This window comes from Vidua chalybeata, chromosome 19 (genome assembly GCF_026979565.1).
Source record: "Vidua chalybeata isolate OUT-0048 chromosome 19, bVidCha1 merged haplotype, whole genome shotgun sequence".
Lineage (NCBI taxonomy): Eukaryota > Metazoa > Chordata > Aves > Passeriformes > Viduidae > Vidua > Vidua chalybeata.
The window spans coordinates 9,789,862-9,806,166 of NC_071548.1; the positions used below are offsets into that span (position 1 = coordinate 9,789,862).

The window sequence follows — 16,305 nt, forward strand, 5'->3', positions numbered from 1 at the left end:
TTGTCAACGTCCCACAAAGCATTGTGGGAAAGGCCGGCCCTCCCCGCGGCCCGGAAGGCGGAGGGCGGCGGTGTGAGGGGACGGGACGGGGACGAGAGCGGGGATGGGAGCAGCAGCGGCGTGGGGATTGGGACGGGGGCAGCAATGGGGCCCGGGTGGAGACCGGGACGGAACGGCGATGGGGACAGGGTCGCGGTCCGGCATAGGGGATGAGGATGAGGACCGGGACCCGCTGTCCCCTCAGCCCAGCGGCCGCTGAAGCGCAGCCCGGGGTCCCCTCACGGAACAGCATTCGGAGCCACCTCCGCTCCGCCCACGCTAGAAACCGGCAACTTCGGGGGGTTTTCCATGTTTTTTTTTTAATTTTTTTCTCTCTTTTTTCCCCCCTTCCCTTCCCTGGGCTCGGAGCGCAGCTGCGGAGCCCGAGGGTCGCTGGCGGGGCCGGTACCGGCAGCCGGGGGGCCGGCCGGAGCCGAACACGGAGCCCACCCCTGAAAAAAGCTTGGAAAGTACTTTTTCTCGTGGTTTTTCTACTGCGTAAGTTGGATTTTTTTTTTGGTCAGTTTGGTTTGGGGTTTTTTTTATTATTATTTTCCTGTGGCTTTTTAAAGTTCCTTCCCTCAAAGAAACTTGAGGGAGGCCGGGTGCGGGTGCCGAGGCTGCCGCAGGTGCTGGAGCAGCTCACGCTGTCACCGTGTTTTCCAAACCCATCCGCTCGTGCTGAAGGACTGCTGGTAACGAGTTGCTGGCTGCTCATGAATCGCAGAAACTGCTTTGCATAACAGTTTTAATTTCATGGAGTAATCTTCCCTGTTAGCTGTGTTTTCAGACTCTTTGGCAATCAGTTCTTAATACCTACGCTGTTTTGCAAACTGGCTTTTTCACTGGCTTTAATTTTTTTACCGACTTAGCTGCCGTGGATGGGTACCCTGTGCTCTGCATAGGCTGCTGTGCTTTAGGGCAAAGCAGACAAGAAATTGGGGAAAAGCAGCTTACTTCAGGATCTTAGGAAAGTTTATCACCAATACAGTATTTCAGTGGTTTTTAAAACTTTTCCTTCCCCTTTAATTGAAAAAAGATCCAGATCATTTTAGTATTGGATCTTGCCGTAAAATGTATTTACATTTATATTTAAATTTACGTCTAATGCCTCGTAACTCTTTGAAGAATAACAACCAGCCAAGCCTCTGATGCATTGCCACTGCAAGAAAATACTTGTGCCCAAGAAGGTTTTCAATATTCATCAGAAATGCATTTATAAAGAGAGAGCTCCTTGCAACAATGTAAATATAGGAGGAAATAAATCTAAATAAATCCTTTGCATTTGCCACCCAGTCTTAAATCAGTCTACTTTTTAATTCAGCTTCATAACTAGCTGGGAGTGCAGTTGTGCTGTCACTGAGGAGAGTGTGGGTGGTCCCAGCCTCAACCCAGGAGATGCCATTTCAGGATAAAACCCTCCTGTGGAACTTGCCATAGGCCATCTCTGCTGTCCCTGCTGCCAGCCTGACACCTTTCCTAGTGCTGTGACTTGTGTTTTCCGTGAGCACTGTGCAAGGAACAGGGATCAAAGAAAGCTGGAACCATGTTTAGGATCCAACTAACTTCATGTCATTCAGTCCAGGTTGTTGAAATGGAGTAAGTCCTTTTACTTTTGAGGCTGGTTGTCTTTGGTTCCTAGTGAGCTTTACCTTACTGCTCATTTTTTTCTGTTAGAAAATGGAAAAGTTTTCTTCAAAACAAATGATAATTAGAAAAAGCAGTGGAAGATAAAATTATCAATGTATGCATATTTTTAGATATAAACACATATCCTCTGAAGTTCAATTTGAAGAAGACAAATTTATTTTGGATTATTTTTCACATAAGCCTTTTTTGAGTACATTTGTTCTGACAGTATTTTTTTATAACGTGCCAAGAAAAAAATTGTGTGGCAGTGATTGAGTTATTGGAGGATCTTTTCAGTGATAGACCCATTCTTATCAGTCTCTGTCTCTGCTGATTTAAAGTTCCAGATTGGATGTACTAAGAGGCACAGGCTGCTATGAAAAGGTGGCAACTGCCCTGTAGGAACAGCCCAGAAAGGAGCTGGGGAGGACCATGGGAGCAGGGGATAAAACACAACGTGGAGACGTGCCTTTGCACACACTGCTTTTAATGATCTTGGTACTTTAACCCTTTTAGCCTCCATATGAAGGAGGTTTTAGTCTATTTTGTGGGCTGGTCAAGTGTATTGCATAAACCTTCAGTGGAGGTGCCAGAGGCTGGACAGGGAGCCAGCAGCTCTGGCATGGGGGTGGCTGCCAAGCACTGCCCTGTTCAAGCAGAGCCTGCAGGCTTGGAACAACTCCTGTTTCCATGTGCTGTCCCCTCCAAGCTCTTTCAAAGTCCTTGTTACCAGATAGAAAGATGAAGACTTTCAAAATTTGGTCCAAAACAAATGGGGCTCCAAAGGCTCATTAACCTTGGAAATTCTGCTCAAGGTGAAAATCATAGCAACTAGCTTAAGGGATGAGATCCCAAATCCAAACAGCCTAAAAAAAATAAATTTGACTTTAGAGCCATTTCTGTGGTAACAGCCCAGGAGGCAGAGAACAGCCCAGGAACTGGTTACAGATTACCTGGGAAGAAAGAGACTTCTTGTAGCTTTCACTGACGTGGTTTAATACAGTATTAATGGATAATTTAACAAAATAAGATTATTATATTCCTACTAGTGTGAGAGGAACTCAGTATCTATCTATATGAGGCATCTCTTTCTCTTTCCTTGATGTGCATTACCTCAGTGGAAGCTGCAATTTTGCCTTCCAACCTCTGCTCCCCGACACATCATTCACAACCTTGCAGGATGAGCTGACAGCCAGGCTGGGACTGAGCACTGGGCAGGGCACAGAACCAGATGTGTTACATGCTGACTGCCTTGCATTTCCAGAATTGTCCAGACTTCCTAAATTCCTGGAATCCAATGGGGTTTCATGGCAAGAGGAGAGCTTGCAGTGCTAGACTTCTGCCCAAAGAGACTGGGAGCAGGGGGTGACATAGAGTCTGAGGGGAGAAGAAAAGCAACAGTGGAAATGTAAGAAATACCAAAGGCATAATGGGGAAGCATGAGAGAGTAACAAAGAAAAGGAATTCCCACTAAGCATCATGAGACTTGACAAGATTCAGATCCTCAAAAGCCTAACAGTGATATTTCTAGGGACTCATTATAATGATAAAATTTTCAAAAACCCTCCAATGAATGCAGCAATATCAAATTCAATTCCACTTGTACATTTTTTAGGATTTTGAAATCTTCCAAATCTGAAAATAGCAATTTCTCACTGGATGTTTAGAAAGCCCACCCTGCCAGGGACCATGTGTGCAAGGAATCCCTGTACAGAAGCCCTAACACATCGTGTCTCCCTGCTCTTCAGTCAGGATTCTGTAAATGATGCTGGCTCACAGGGCTTCCCCCTATTCTGTGAAGCTAGGAGCCATGCCCTGGTCCTTGGAGAATCCAGGCTCCTTGCCAAAAACCAGGGATTTGAAAACCTGGAGCCACTCAGGGCTGCTAGGCTCCCTGCCATGAAGCAGAGATCTGAGCAGAGCGCTGAAAGGTGTGGCAGATTCTGGCAGAGTTGGGAACTCTCAAACCCTCACTTGCTCCAGGTCTAATGGAGACTTGGTAGCCAAAAAGCCCTGAAGCTCTGGCTCGCCCATGAGCTGCATGCTTGGAATCACAACTGCAGCTTGGTTTCTACATTTTCAAAACAAAACTATTCTAATTATTTGAAACCTATACTGCTACTTTTTTCTTTTTCTGCTTTCACAGGAAATTCAGAAAATCAATTTCCATTTTATGCTCATGTTCACTCCCATTTCTGGGAACTGGTATTTCATGAATACAGAAATCTCCATTTTCCATCAGCTCCACTCATAATGTCTAGTCAGAATGCAGGAAAAACCATTACAATTAACATGTAAGAGTAATAAGGACATAATAGAATACATTCAGCAGGGAATTGCCTCCCTGACCCTGCAGCCCAACATCCCAGCAGGCTTCTCAAACAGTTCGTTCACCCCTGAGCAACAAAACAACAGGAGGCCTTTCTCAATGGAAGTGCCAGACAGATTGCAGCAACAGGAGCAATGTTTTTATTGTCTTAGCACACTGGACCTTTACAAATTTTTTAACTCCCTCAGAAGCAGCAATCATGGGAAAGTAACAGAAGTTAAGTGGTTCAGCCTCTGCCACAAACAAGGCAGTGGCAGACCTGGGATTAGATAGCAACAGTAGTTCTTAGTCTTGGTAAACAATAAAGCAAACTCTTTCTAAGCAGCCATTAATGTCTGGTTATTAGGCTGAAGAGTAGCAAGTTTTGATTTTCCAGCATGAAAATTCCCCTGGAATTCCTCCAGAGTCCTCTAATGAACAATGATCTCAACTTTAATCTTACTTCATAATTATCCATGGGTAACATTCCAACATGGACTCCTTAAGCACACGTAATTTCTAGAGCAAGTAATATTCAAACTAATTCATTTCTCCTTTGATCCACAAAATGAGAGCATTGAGAAGCAACCAGCAACAAGGGGATGTTGAGGGTACACTAAGGAGACAAAAACTACAAAGGTCAGAGTAACGTGATGGTTTGATCCCACACTGTCAAGATCAAAGATCTTCAGTCTCTGTTCATTTTTTAAGGAGCTGGCATGTCTTTATGCTGATCTTTGAATTGCTCATGGAGGACTTATATCTGACATATATCTGCATTCTTGAGATGAACTGGCACCAAAAATTTAGAGCTTTTTTCCTAGCAACCTGAATGTGACAACCTTTTTGAGACTCAAGAGACACTTTCATTTTCATCAACAGTAGTCTGCAAGCAAAAAAAAGGAAAAAAAAACCAACCCAAACAAACACAAAAACCCCACCAAACCCAAACTTCAGGCTTAACAGATTATTTTCCACTCACTTGGAGTTACCCTGTAGTTTAATAATTCTAGAGTTTTGTTTTAAAACTTCTATTTTAATTTTCAGATGTATGGGGAGGGAAACCCTGAGGGATTCTTGCTTCTGGCAACAAGTACTCAGAACACAGCAGAAGTCTCACTCTGAGGACAGGGAGGCAGTCTGCCTTGGGCACTTTGTTCCAAACCAAGACTAGGGTGTTACAACTGTGAACAAAGATCTCTTTCAGATCCAAAGGCAGAGAGCTTGATCACTGTGGATCTTTGGCACAAATACAGACCATGAAAGTGAACTTTCATAATCCTTCTAAACTGACTTTTAAGGAGATACCTGAGCTGTTGAAAGATGAGAGTGCTTCTATGTTCTTTCTAATGCTGACAGCAAAAGGTGGTTGTGAGGGGAGAGAAACTTCCTCTCTCCAACAAACTCGTGCTCTAAATGCAGCCAAAGGTAGCAGGGAGGGATAGAGCCTGGACATAGAGAGAATCTGCAAGAAATCCAGAAAGAAGACCCAGGGAACCACTGAAACCTTCCACTCTAGGATAAAAAAGGAAAAGAGGGCTGGCTGGGAAAACAGGCCCAACGTATCTGGTAGAAGCATCAGAGGCTTAAATGCCTGGGGTTGAAGATTCCAGACCAGACTTCAACTGGAAGGAAAATGTTTATGACAAGAACAGGGAGAGGCAAGTTCCCACTTCCCCTGATGACCCATTGTTCCCCTCTCTGATAGCTCTTGCCTCAGTTTCCAGATGATATATTGTTTTCTAAGCTACTTTGTCCATTGTTCTGACAGCAGCCAGTTTTGTTCATGTTACTGAAACATCCCAATGGCCAGAACACGCCATGCTCAGAAATAGTGATGACAAAATTTTAAACAACTTGTACAACTGGAAATACAATTTAGGAAATTAGATGGTAAACATTCTGTGCATTCTGAATACCTGCTCCTCTTCCTTCCCTTACTGATAATTCAGCTGCCTTTTTGTTGTTCAAATGCAGTGAGCAAGATTGGTAAAGCTTTGAAAGTTAGAGCCTTCCAAATTACATTTCCAAACTTCCCATCTGCTATGTCCAAAGTCAGCATTTCAAATGTAAATCACTGCTTACAAGTTTCCATCTTTTCCTGTCCCTTCAGACTTCCCTCACTCAAAATCCCTGTTTGGTATTTCCCAATTTCTGTGTGTTCACATGAAAAGAGCATTAGTCTGAATGAAGCTCAGCGTGCTTGTAAAGAGATGGGATTTATCTATGTCTCAATATATCATTTACAGTGGTAGTCTCTACTTAATTAATTATGAACTGAATTATTATGGCTAGCATTAAAAATCATTCTAAACCAGAGCAAATTCAATAGAAGTTCCATTGATTCCTACTACACTATTTGTTCTACTGTTTTACTTCCTTAAAAAAACAGACATGGGGGGAAAGTCCACAGCTTCCCTCCATTACAAGGAGGTTAAAGTAAATAATAGGACATTGTCTGCTCAGAACATAACACACTCATGATGAGAAGCAGCAGCTTCCAAGTACAAGCTTAGCTAACTGATCCATTGCCAGTATAGCCTTACAAACTGTACCAACAAAACAGGCAAAATTAGTGACTCGTACCAAGCAGACAAAGGTTTAGGTACTTACTCATGTATTGATTGCTCTGGCAGTTCACAATTAATTAATAAATTCTAACTGTATTACCAAATCATAAGAAATAGCATTATTCTTAAGCATATACACCATTTTGTTCCAAGAGTATCTTGACATAACTTTACACTATTGTCATTTTAGGTTACCTCTTTGTAAAACCCTAGGATTTTATTATTTACAGTATATCCTCTCAATCACAGCCTCAAAATAGTCGTGTAATGAAATAACCAAAGAATTATAGATAGATAAGGGTTCACATTGAAAAAAAGAAATCACGAGACTATTATTATACAGGCAATACAGTTTTATTCTGTTCTTTCACCAATTGTAGCAAAAACATTTAACAACTGAATGAATAATCAAGGGAACTTAACTGTCAACAGGAATTTCAGAATTATGTTCTAAATTTTAGACCAGGAAGGCTTGACAGGGAGAAAACAAACCATATACACACTTGTAATAATAGTCTCTATTATGAAGATTTAATGCCTTCTTTAAAAGCACTGAGATTATTGAGGCACCTTACTGCAGGTTATGGATCATCTCTTCTTTGGCAATGAGATGTGTGGTTTTGTTAACTAGGGCCATGAGGGAGTTGAGCTTGTGAGACCAGTCATTGAGTATATTGTTTGGGTCCTTAGGCCTCTGGAAATTGATAATTCCTGCCAGCCTGTCTACTTTAGCAAAGATGGTTTTATTAACTACTAGGTTAGACAAGAACTCCTCCGATTCCTGTAAAGACAAACAGCACTAAGTCAAGAAAATAGCATTTTTACCTACAAACCACCAGAATTCCTCCCAAACAGCATGAAAGCAGCAGGAACAAGATTTTCTTTATACGCAAATACAGCGGTAACAATATTGTACTTGAAAAAATGCAGGATACTTTAATATTACACATGATAGCATTGCAAGGTACTAGCAAAAGCTATTAAAAAAAAAAAAAAAACCTTTTGTTTTCAATTGACCTGTATCTGATTATCTTTCATAAAATTAAAGTTTAATATACAACTCCAATAGACTTTTACACTTGGGAGTACTTGGCTACACAGATACCAGAACAAGTCATGTGGCAAGCAAGGCTTGGCAAAACCCCAGTGAATTACTGACCACTGTCAAAAAGGGCTTTTCCTGAGTTTGTGGGAAAAGCAGATTCCATGAAGAGGGTAAAGCTTTTCATTTGCACTCAAAATACCAGGATGTGTCACTCTGCTTGGAAAGCTCTTGAAAACACAAAGGGAGGTGGCAAGGAAGACCCCTCCACCCCATGTTCCCAAAGTGCCTTCACCCATGAATGGGGACATTTACAGGTGAAGGACCCTCTCTTCAGTTGGTTTTCATCATTCATTGACAAGAACCTTTTAATACTGAAACACCAGACAAGGAGCTCCAGCATTTACACAAGGCCTTGAACATAAATGAACTTCTAAGAGCAGCTTTTGCCTTATGGGCATCTGCATCATGAAACTGAGTTAAAGGTTTAATTAATAGTTTTCTAACTCCCATAAAGGCAGAAATTTAAATCAAACAAGAACATTACTCTGCTGAATACTCACATCTCTGCCACAAACACATCCCCTTATGAAAGAAGGATAAGCAAAGCAAGACTTACATCAACGGACAGATCCAGGAGTTGTGCCATTCTCTTCATTGTAATTCTGGTATAATACTTAGCCATTATTCTAATATTCTGGAATAAAAGTGTTCAGAGTAGAGGGTTATGTGCAAAAAATAATTGAAGCAGGCTGCAAAAATATAAAAGTCCATGTTAAAAGGAGATTAGAAACTGTAGTGCTCTAATGGCAGTCCAGCTTGGGGGACGTGAGGGGTTGTGAACTAACAGCTCTTTTGCTGGTAGAAGGTATAAAACTTTCTACATGATAAATTATTAAGAAATCAACCAATTATGAATTTAATTCAAAGCAAGACTTTCAGATTTATGCTTTATTGAAACATGAATGCTAAATCTCATTTGAGTGCAATATGCTCTTCTTGGTGACAACCATGCCAAATATAAACATACAATAAAGATATACAAGCAAATAAAATCTTGAAATACAACACAAAAGACACCTTACCTGCTGCTTTATTAGCTACTTTTTTGTCTTCTTTGTGATTAAAATATGACAAGCAGAAAGCATTTTTAGCTGAAGCACTGAGTAAACAGCTGATGCCTACAGACACCAATACTTACATGTTCAACAACTCTGTTCTTTAAATCTTTCCATCTCTTTTCACCTTCCTCTGTACAGCCAAAAACATCTGTTGCAGGACTGTCAAGGGATCCTTCTCTCAACTCCTTCCCATATTCTTCAACTAGGGCACTCCACCTCATCAGCTCCATGGTGGTAAATAGTTTTAGGAGGTCTCTAAATGGTTTAGTACAGTTGGATTACAATCCTGTGTTAATAAGCCCTGGTTCATACTTAAAATAGATCAAAGACATAATTTTAAATGTTTTATTCTTATTACCATAAATAATGGGGGCAGCTAAAGTCAGATTGTTTTTGTAACAAAGATCTTTCTCTTACAAGAGACATTTATTTTCACATAGAACAATCAAGACACTTTTGCAGTATTCTTAATGCAGCATTAAATTCAGAGTTGCTTACAGCAGACTCAGCATAAAGAGATTTACTTGCACTGTTAGGGAGAGACTTTTCAATCTAAGAATTGGTTATTAGAAGGATACTTACTTATACTTGGGGATTTCTTCTAGCTTTTTGTCACTACTAATTCTGTGCACCAAATCAGACTGTTCATTGTCATAAGGTGAAAGAATAACATAAAGAACAACGCTCTTCAGCGCCTGTTTAAGAGGAAAGAGTGTGTTTTTTTCCCATAATTAAACAGAGGAATTGCCAAAACAGATACAGAGCTTAGAGTTTAATATGTAAAAGATTTAAGCTCAGTGTATTAAGAAATCAAGTTGAAATTGATGTCATCTTTCAGAAATGAACTATGGTACATTTAAATTGACACAGGTTAACCAAAATTCTAGTATTTCAAATAAATATGTGAAGAAAAAAAATTTTTCAAACATGAAAGACATCTGTACTGCACACACAACAGCACCACTGAGACCACACTTGCACAGCTGTTTGTAATCTCTACACTTGTATGAAACAGTTGAGACATTCTCAATTTCTAAGGTAATAAAATGAAGATGTTCATTACAAACATTCTTTTGAAATCAACTCTATCATATCTGTTTTCAACTAACCAATTTGTTAATACAGCCATTTAAATAAAAACAGACTGATGAGCTATTTCATCCACTGTACACTGATGTGGTAAGAAATGGGTATTTGTCACATGGAAATACAGTGATTTTGTAGGGAAAGTTTTCTTACCTGTTGCCACTTTTCACTTTCAGCCTGGATACAGGGAGTGTCATAAATGGCTCTGTAGTGCTTACAGATGGAGAGGTAGGAGCCTTCATGTTGATCCAGCTGGATCATTAAGTTGTAGTATTTCAACTTTAGTTTCTGAAACAGTATCAGAAAGTCAAATTAACACAGCTCCATGACACGTAAACGAAATTCAGCTGAACTCCAGAAAACAGAGGGATTTAAATAAATACATTTGGACCTGAAGAGAGGCAAGTCAGGTTAAAATTTGGGTGGGGGAGGGAGAAAGAATGAGAAATCCTCCAATTACTTACTTCTGTGTTTTCTTCTTGAAAAAATTTTGTATTAATTTTTTTGCTGATAATTTGAGTCCGAATATAGTCTTTTACAGCTAGACAGAGTCTCATCTGCTCCAAGATAAATTCTACACGTTCTTTCTTTTCCATTGAACCGTAGGTTTCCACCTGAAATGAAATTATAACTACTTAATATTGTCAAAGCCGAATCAAGCGAAGGCTTAACTGTGCCAGAAGAGTGGGAGGATGTCTGGAGGGGGAACACACCAAAACAAAACAACAGAAAAGCTTTTACAGAGCAAGTGAAAACGGAATTAAGGTTATTCCATTTTAATTATCACCCCCACTTACACCAAAGAATCCACCAACACTAAACTCAATGCGCTAGGTACAGAATTAAAATCTGCTTTCCAAGTAGAAGATATTCTATGTAACCCAACCATGAGATAATAAAAGCAGTTAAAACTGAGCTGCACTTTCACTAATAACAGTTCATCTCATTCCAGGCATTTTTGCAAGCATACCTGATTCGGTTTCTAAACAATCTCAGAACAGTCAGAATTAATTGCTATTGCTGATGCAATTCTGAGTTCCAAGGCATTACCTGCAGCTCCTGCAGAATCGAGGCAGCCTCTTTCACCTCCCCATTCTGTTCCTTTATTGTTGCAAGTGTCTTTGTCAGGCGAGCGCGTTCGATTTCCACGTATATCTGAGGGCAGAAGGAAGAGTTTATAAACATCGGAATTTTCTAAAGAGGAGTGCAAATTCTGAGACTGCAACCCCACTGGGAAATACACTTGATGCTGTCATCATACAACCACTTTATTTGTTGTGTATCCATCCACTACACTGATGAAATACAATGGATAACTGACATGCCAAATTTTTTGGCCCAAATTAATCTAAAAAATAATCTCTACACTGACCTATGACTCTTTCAGCAAACACAAGGGATATGCACTGTGAATAAAGTATTGCATATTTTGTCTGCTAGAATATATCAAAAGATCTGGGAAGTTAGACTTTAATGGTTAATGTGTAGTAAGCACTACCCTTTGAATTATTTCACTTACTCCTAACCAGCCATTAATCAACAAGACTTGATTACTAACAATTTAGACTAACAGACAGAAATCATAAAATTGACACAAATTTGCCTAATTCACAATTCTTTCTTTTCTTAAAGCAAAAGGAATGCAATGTAAGTAACTCACTTGGTATCACCTTCTCGTTATCATATGTAACACCTTGCTAAGTGCAGGAGAAATTAAATTAAACCTGCCCACTTCCCTAACAAATTCAAATACATAACATTTTAAAAAGTGAAAAAGAAATGGCATTTTAGAATTTTGAAATGCATTACTAACTATATTAATAACACAACCAGATACCTACATCATAGGAACATGACCAGTGTTTCAGCATATGATTTATATATGGAATATATCTCCAGTCTTTTGGAAGGAAATAAACTACATGGCTTCTCAAGGTAATTTAAGAATAAGTTTTAGTCTACTTGCACAAGATTAAAAAATAATGCTAAGAAACTATGCTTTTAAATAAGGCAAACATTTTTATTCTACCTTTAAGACACTGAGTCTTAAAACAAAGCCTTACTTTTCCTTCTGTGACCATACGCAACGTGTCGATTAAGCGCAGTTTGACCGGTAAGTCTGTGATTTCTTCAACATAAGTGCAGCACTGCTGGACCATTTTAGCAACTGCCTAGTATGAAAAAAGAGGGGAAAAACATGCTGTGGTTTCAGATTTCTCCAATGAAGTCAAGCTGTAACATTCAGAGGTAAGTAATAGTTTCACATCACACTGAGGAGACTCATTTCAGCAAAGTGCACACAAGACACATCTCCTCTCTTTGATGCATGAAGATGTGTACAATGATGCTATAGACTGATGCCACAAGGCAAATGTGATGCTGTTCTGTTATTTTTCTCATCTCAGTTTCTCCAATATTGAAAATAATCCATGCCATGCAGTTCTATCCTGAAAACCAGCTCCTCTTCTGCCAAATCCACAGGACTCCCATGGACTGGCAGAACTTCTCTGCTTGCCCTAAGACCTGCATGACGAAGAAACCTGTACCTTCTCTTAACTGTGTGCACTACCCCCTCTCTTTGGAACAGCTGTAGATTCCTCAGGAAAGGAAGGAAGAGGGAGGATTTCTTCCTTCAGCAGCAAGCACTTCCAGTAAAAATGCTGGCAAAGCTGGCAAAATTATTATTAAAATACCTACTTCTAAAAAACCCCCAGAATTAAACTTCTAGAAATGTCTTCCTCAAGAAGTTCCTCAAAATTCACCTGGAATGATCCACACCTTCAGCTATAGTCTATGCAAGTCAGAGAACTGTACTCCTACTTTTACACACACTAGTGATGATCCTGCACACTAAATGATAGGTAACCTTTTCCTTCCTACAGCAATGATGACATTAAAATTACCTGTTGCTCAAACTGAACAGAGCGCAATGAACTTCACACTTCCTTAAATGCAAGTGTTCTATGCCAAAGCATGCCAGTTTCAAAAGCAAGCATGCAAAGCACACATTTCATATGAGCAAAATAAAATGCAGTAACTCTGTTTAATATACATCTGAACATGAATAAGGAATATGTCTGCAATACACACTGAGGAGAGTGCAAAAATGAACCACCATCTTTACACAGAATGTCCCTACACACATGGGGGAACCAGACAGGTAATACAGCTACAAAATACAGTTTTATTTTTAGTTTCAAACAATTAAATTCACCTGTTTTAACTGACTTCTTCTCTTTGATAGAAGAATAATATTTTCATTAAGAGCATCCCAGTCTTTAGCTTCGTAACACATTTTCACTATGGCAACTAAGATTCGGGATGTGGAGACCATGTCAGAAGCCTGTAACAAACCAAGAACGTGTCAGAGATGGGATCAACAACCTGCAGCCTTCCAGCACAAAGGGGAAAAACCATTGTGTCTGGTCTCACTAATTTGCTTTTTAAAGAAAAGAAAGACTGATACTCCAAGGATACTCCAAGTCCCTTCACTTTAACCCAGTGGAACGTGAGGTGTGCAGCACATCCTAGCATCACCATGCACTACTCACCGTCCGTGTTTGTTTTTCCAGGGAGAGAAGGTTTTCAATGACTTCCTGCAATCTTCCTTCCTAGTAAGACAGGTAAACAATTATCTCCATGAGTTAAGAACATAATTCAGTTTAAAATGAGAGTAGTTCAAATTTCCACATAAACAAAAATACAGACCAGCCTGTACACTAATTTTTCTTTTTTTTTCCTTTAAAAAAATGCATGCATAGCAATTACTTTAAATACATGGTTCTACACAGAGATAAAACTGGAGAGATACAGTTTCATTTTGGCATAACACATGCTCTAAGTTGTCTGCCTTGGGAGAGAAACCTGGCAAGTTTCAGACAGGTTTGGTGAGCTCACATTCACTGAGCTGCGTGGAAAACTCATTTCTTCTCTGGCCAAAACAGAGTTTTCAGTGAGATCAGATATGCAATTAAATACCTTTGCCAAAAAAATTCTTCTCCTATTACTTTCACCCATATTCATATCTTAATTGCAGTGTATTACACAAAGCATTAATTACAAGCTTTACAGGCTAAGCATGGAATTCTAATAGTTCTGGTTTTGGAGGGGTTTTGAGAACCATATTTGCCTTTGTTTAGAGGAGTGTAAGATACTACAATGTACTTTTAGTCCTAAGTTGCAAATTCCAGCAAATATCTAGTTAAAAAAAAGTTAATATGGATGAGTTTGTAACAGCCCATGGCAATGGTGGGGCTGCAAAAAACGGTTAGAAACTAGAAACAAAAAATGGTTAGAAAATTAGTAACAAACCAAAGAAAATGAAATTTGTTTCTAAAACATCCCAGCTGAAATATTTTAGACTACATACAATGGTTTGTCAAGGATGTGCTCTTACTGCCACAGAGTTTATATGTTTTGCACAAAGAAACATGGCCATGGTGTCCATTCCTTTGCAGAGCTGTCCCTGTGGCATAAAATCCCTGTGCCTGCTCTCCATAAAATAATCTAAGACGTAATTTATTTATCTTAAGGCTACTGTCTTCAGAACTGTACAGCATGTGTGTCTTTCACAATGAGACATGTGGATCAAGCAGAGCATCTGCAGCATGTAAAATGTCAGATGCCATCCTACTGGGCCAACAAACCGCAGCAACAACAGGGAGCCTGTGGCTGCCCCATCCCTGGAGTGTTCAAGGCCCATCTGGACTGCTGGAAGGTGTCCCTGCCCACGGCAGTGGGTGGAGTGAGATGAGCCTAACGCCTCTTCCAACCCAAACCATTCTGTGATTCTACGGTTCTGTCCTTTCTGACATCCGAGCTGCACAAGAATCTCCATGCCACAAAACTTTTTTATAAAACACCGATGCTCCATCGCTATGACCGCACGTGGAGCACACCCTGCGGTCACCCAGGGCGTGTGCACAGGCGTTGTTTACTGAGCCGAAGGAGGCAGAGACAGCCCCAGAGCCCGTCCTGCCTCTGTCCCTCCATTCCAGCGCCCTGGGGCTCGCACGTACCCGAGTTTAAGGATGACCAGCGCTGCCTGTCCAACCTGACCCGGGACCTGTTACACGAAGGCAGCTCTGGCGCACAGAGCCCCGGGATGAACTAGCAATTCCGCCTCGCAAGGCCAGCACAGAAGAGCCACGGCCCTTGTGGTGGACTGAGGCCCTCTGGTTCCCTCACCCGCGAGGCTGCGCCCCGAAACCTCGTCCCGTCTCAAAATCACAGAATAGGCTGAGCTGGACGGAGCCCACAAGGATCATCGAGTCCATCTCTTGGCCATGGTTCTGTACAGGACATTCCTAAGAATCCATGTATCTGAAAGTGTTGTGCAAACATTCCATGAGCTCCGGCAGCGTTGGGGCCGTGACCACTGCCTTGGAGAGCACGTTCAGTGCTCGGCCACCAACCTCCCTCCTGCTCACTCTTCCACACAGCCCTGAAACGGCGGAGCCGTTCACTCCTTCCCCTCCTTAGCACGGCACGGACAGTCCGCGACCGGACCCGCATCGTGGGGCAGGATGCGGCCGCGGGTCGCTCCGCGCCGCCTCCACGCGCGGCCTAGCGCGCCATGACTCAGCCCGTCCGCCCCGCCAGGCTTCTCTCCCGCCTCACCTGCGCCAGCCGCTCGCACTCGGGTAGCCTCTGGTCCACGGTCGCGCTGTAATCCACCTCCATTTTGACGATGCGGCCATCGGCCCGCTCCGCGCCGCCCTCCGCCATGTCCGCCCGTTCCGCCGCCTCAGCGCTCACCGGAACCGGCCGGGCCCGCGCGCAGGCGCGCCGGGGGCAGCCCCGCCGAAGGGCCCCGCGCCGCGGCAAGCAGGCACAGCCGAGGCCACCCCCGGCCACCTCAGGACCCGCAGCGGGGAGGTGCCACCTGTGAGGGGATCCCCCCGCCCACGGCCCCTCGGAGCGGGGCGGGACCGCCATCCGCCCTTCGGAGGGCGTCTGCCCCTCAGTCGCTCCTCTGAGGGGATCTGCCCTTAAACCCGCTCCTTTGAGGGCATGTGCCTCTCAGCCCTCTCTTCTGCGGGCATCTGTTCCTCAGCCCGCCCTTCTGAGGTGATCTGCCCCTCAATCCTGTCCTCTGAGGTGATCTGCCCCTCAATCCGCCCGTCTGAGGGGATCTGCCCTTAACCCGTTCCTCAGATGCACCACTCAACCCGCTTCTCTGAGGGGACCCGCCCTGCCCACGGCCCTTCTGAGGCGACCGGGACCGCGATCCACCCTTCTGAGGGGATCTGCTCAGAAGGAGGGACGGCGGGCCCGCTCCTCTCGGGGTTCCCCCTCAATCCACCCCTCTCAGGGGACCCGGACCGCGATCTTCCCCTCGGAATGGATCTGCCCCTCAATCCACACCTGAGCCCCAGTCTGGCCGTGGGACTCCCCGGCACCCAGGAAGGGCAGCTGTGAGTTGGTGCCAGATGTGGCGGTGACATCTCCCAGTGCCATCCCCCAGTGACATCTCCCAGTGCCATCCCCCAGTGACATCTCCCGGTGCCA

General features: G+C 42.6%; 1 protein-coding gene across 1 annotated transcript; it reads right to left on the reverse strand.

The window, feature by feature from the left end:
• Positions 1–6,878: 6,878 nt before the first annotated feature.
• On the reverse strand, positions 6,879–15,592 carry PSMD12 (proteasome 26S subunit, non-ATPase 12). The gene is made up of 11 exons (XM_053960275.1): positions 15,415–15,592; positions 13,347–13,406; positions 13,010–13,138; positions 11,859–11,966; positions 10,846–10,950; positions 10,260–10,409; positions 9,949–10,083; positions 9,292–9,404; positions 8,790–8,964; positions 8,208–8,285; positions 6,879–7,327 (listed from the first exon to the last, which is right to left on the reverse strand). The coding sequence occupies exons 1-11, from the start codon at positions 15,520–15,522 to the stop codon at positions 7,118–7,120; spliced, it is 1,371 nt and encodes a 456-aa protein (XP_053816250.1). The 5' UTR covers positions 15,523–15,592; the 3' UTR covers positions 6,879–7,117.
• Positions 15,593–16,305: the final 713 nt, after the last annotated feature.

Bases quoted from the DNA above. Each gene is read 5' to 3' on its own strand.
- PSMD12 (XM_053960275.1), bottom strand. From the start codon at position 15,522: ATGGCGGAGGGCGGCGCGGAGCGGGCCGATGGCCGCATCGTCAAAATG. The intron at 11,967-13,009 runs GTGAATTTAATT...TTTTCATACTAG, and splicing joins GAAGAAGTCAGTTAAAACAG to GCAGTTGCTAAAATGGTCCA. The intron at 10,951-11,858 runs GTAAGGCTTTGT...TTCTGCCCTCAG, and splicing joins GTATGGTCACAGAAGGAAAA to ATATACGTGGAAATCGAACG.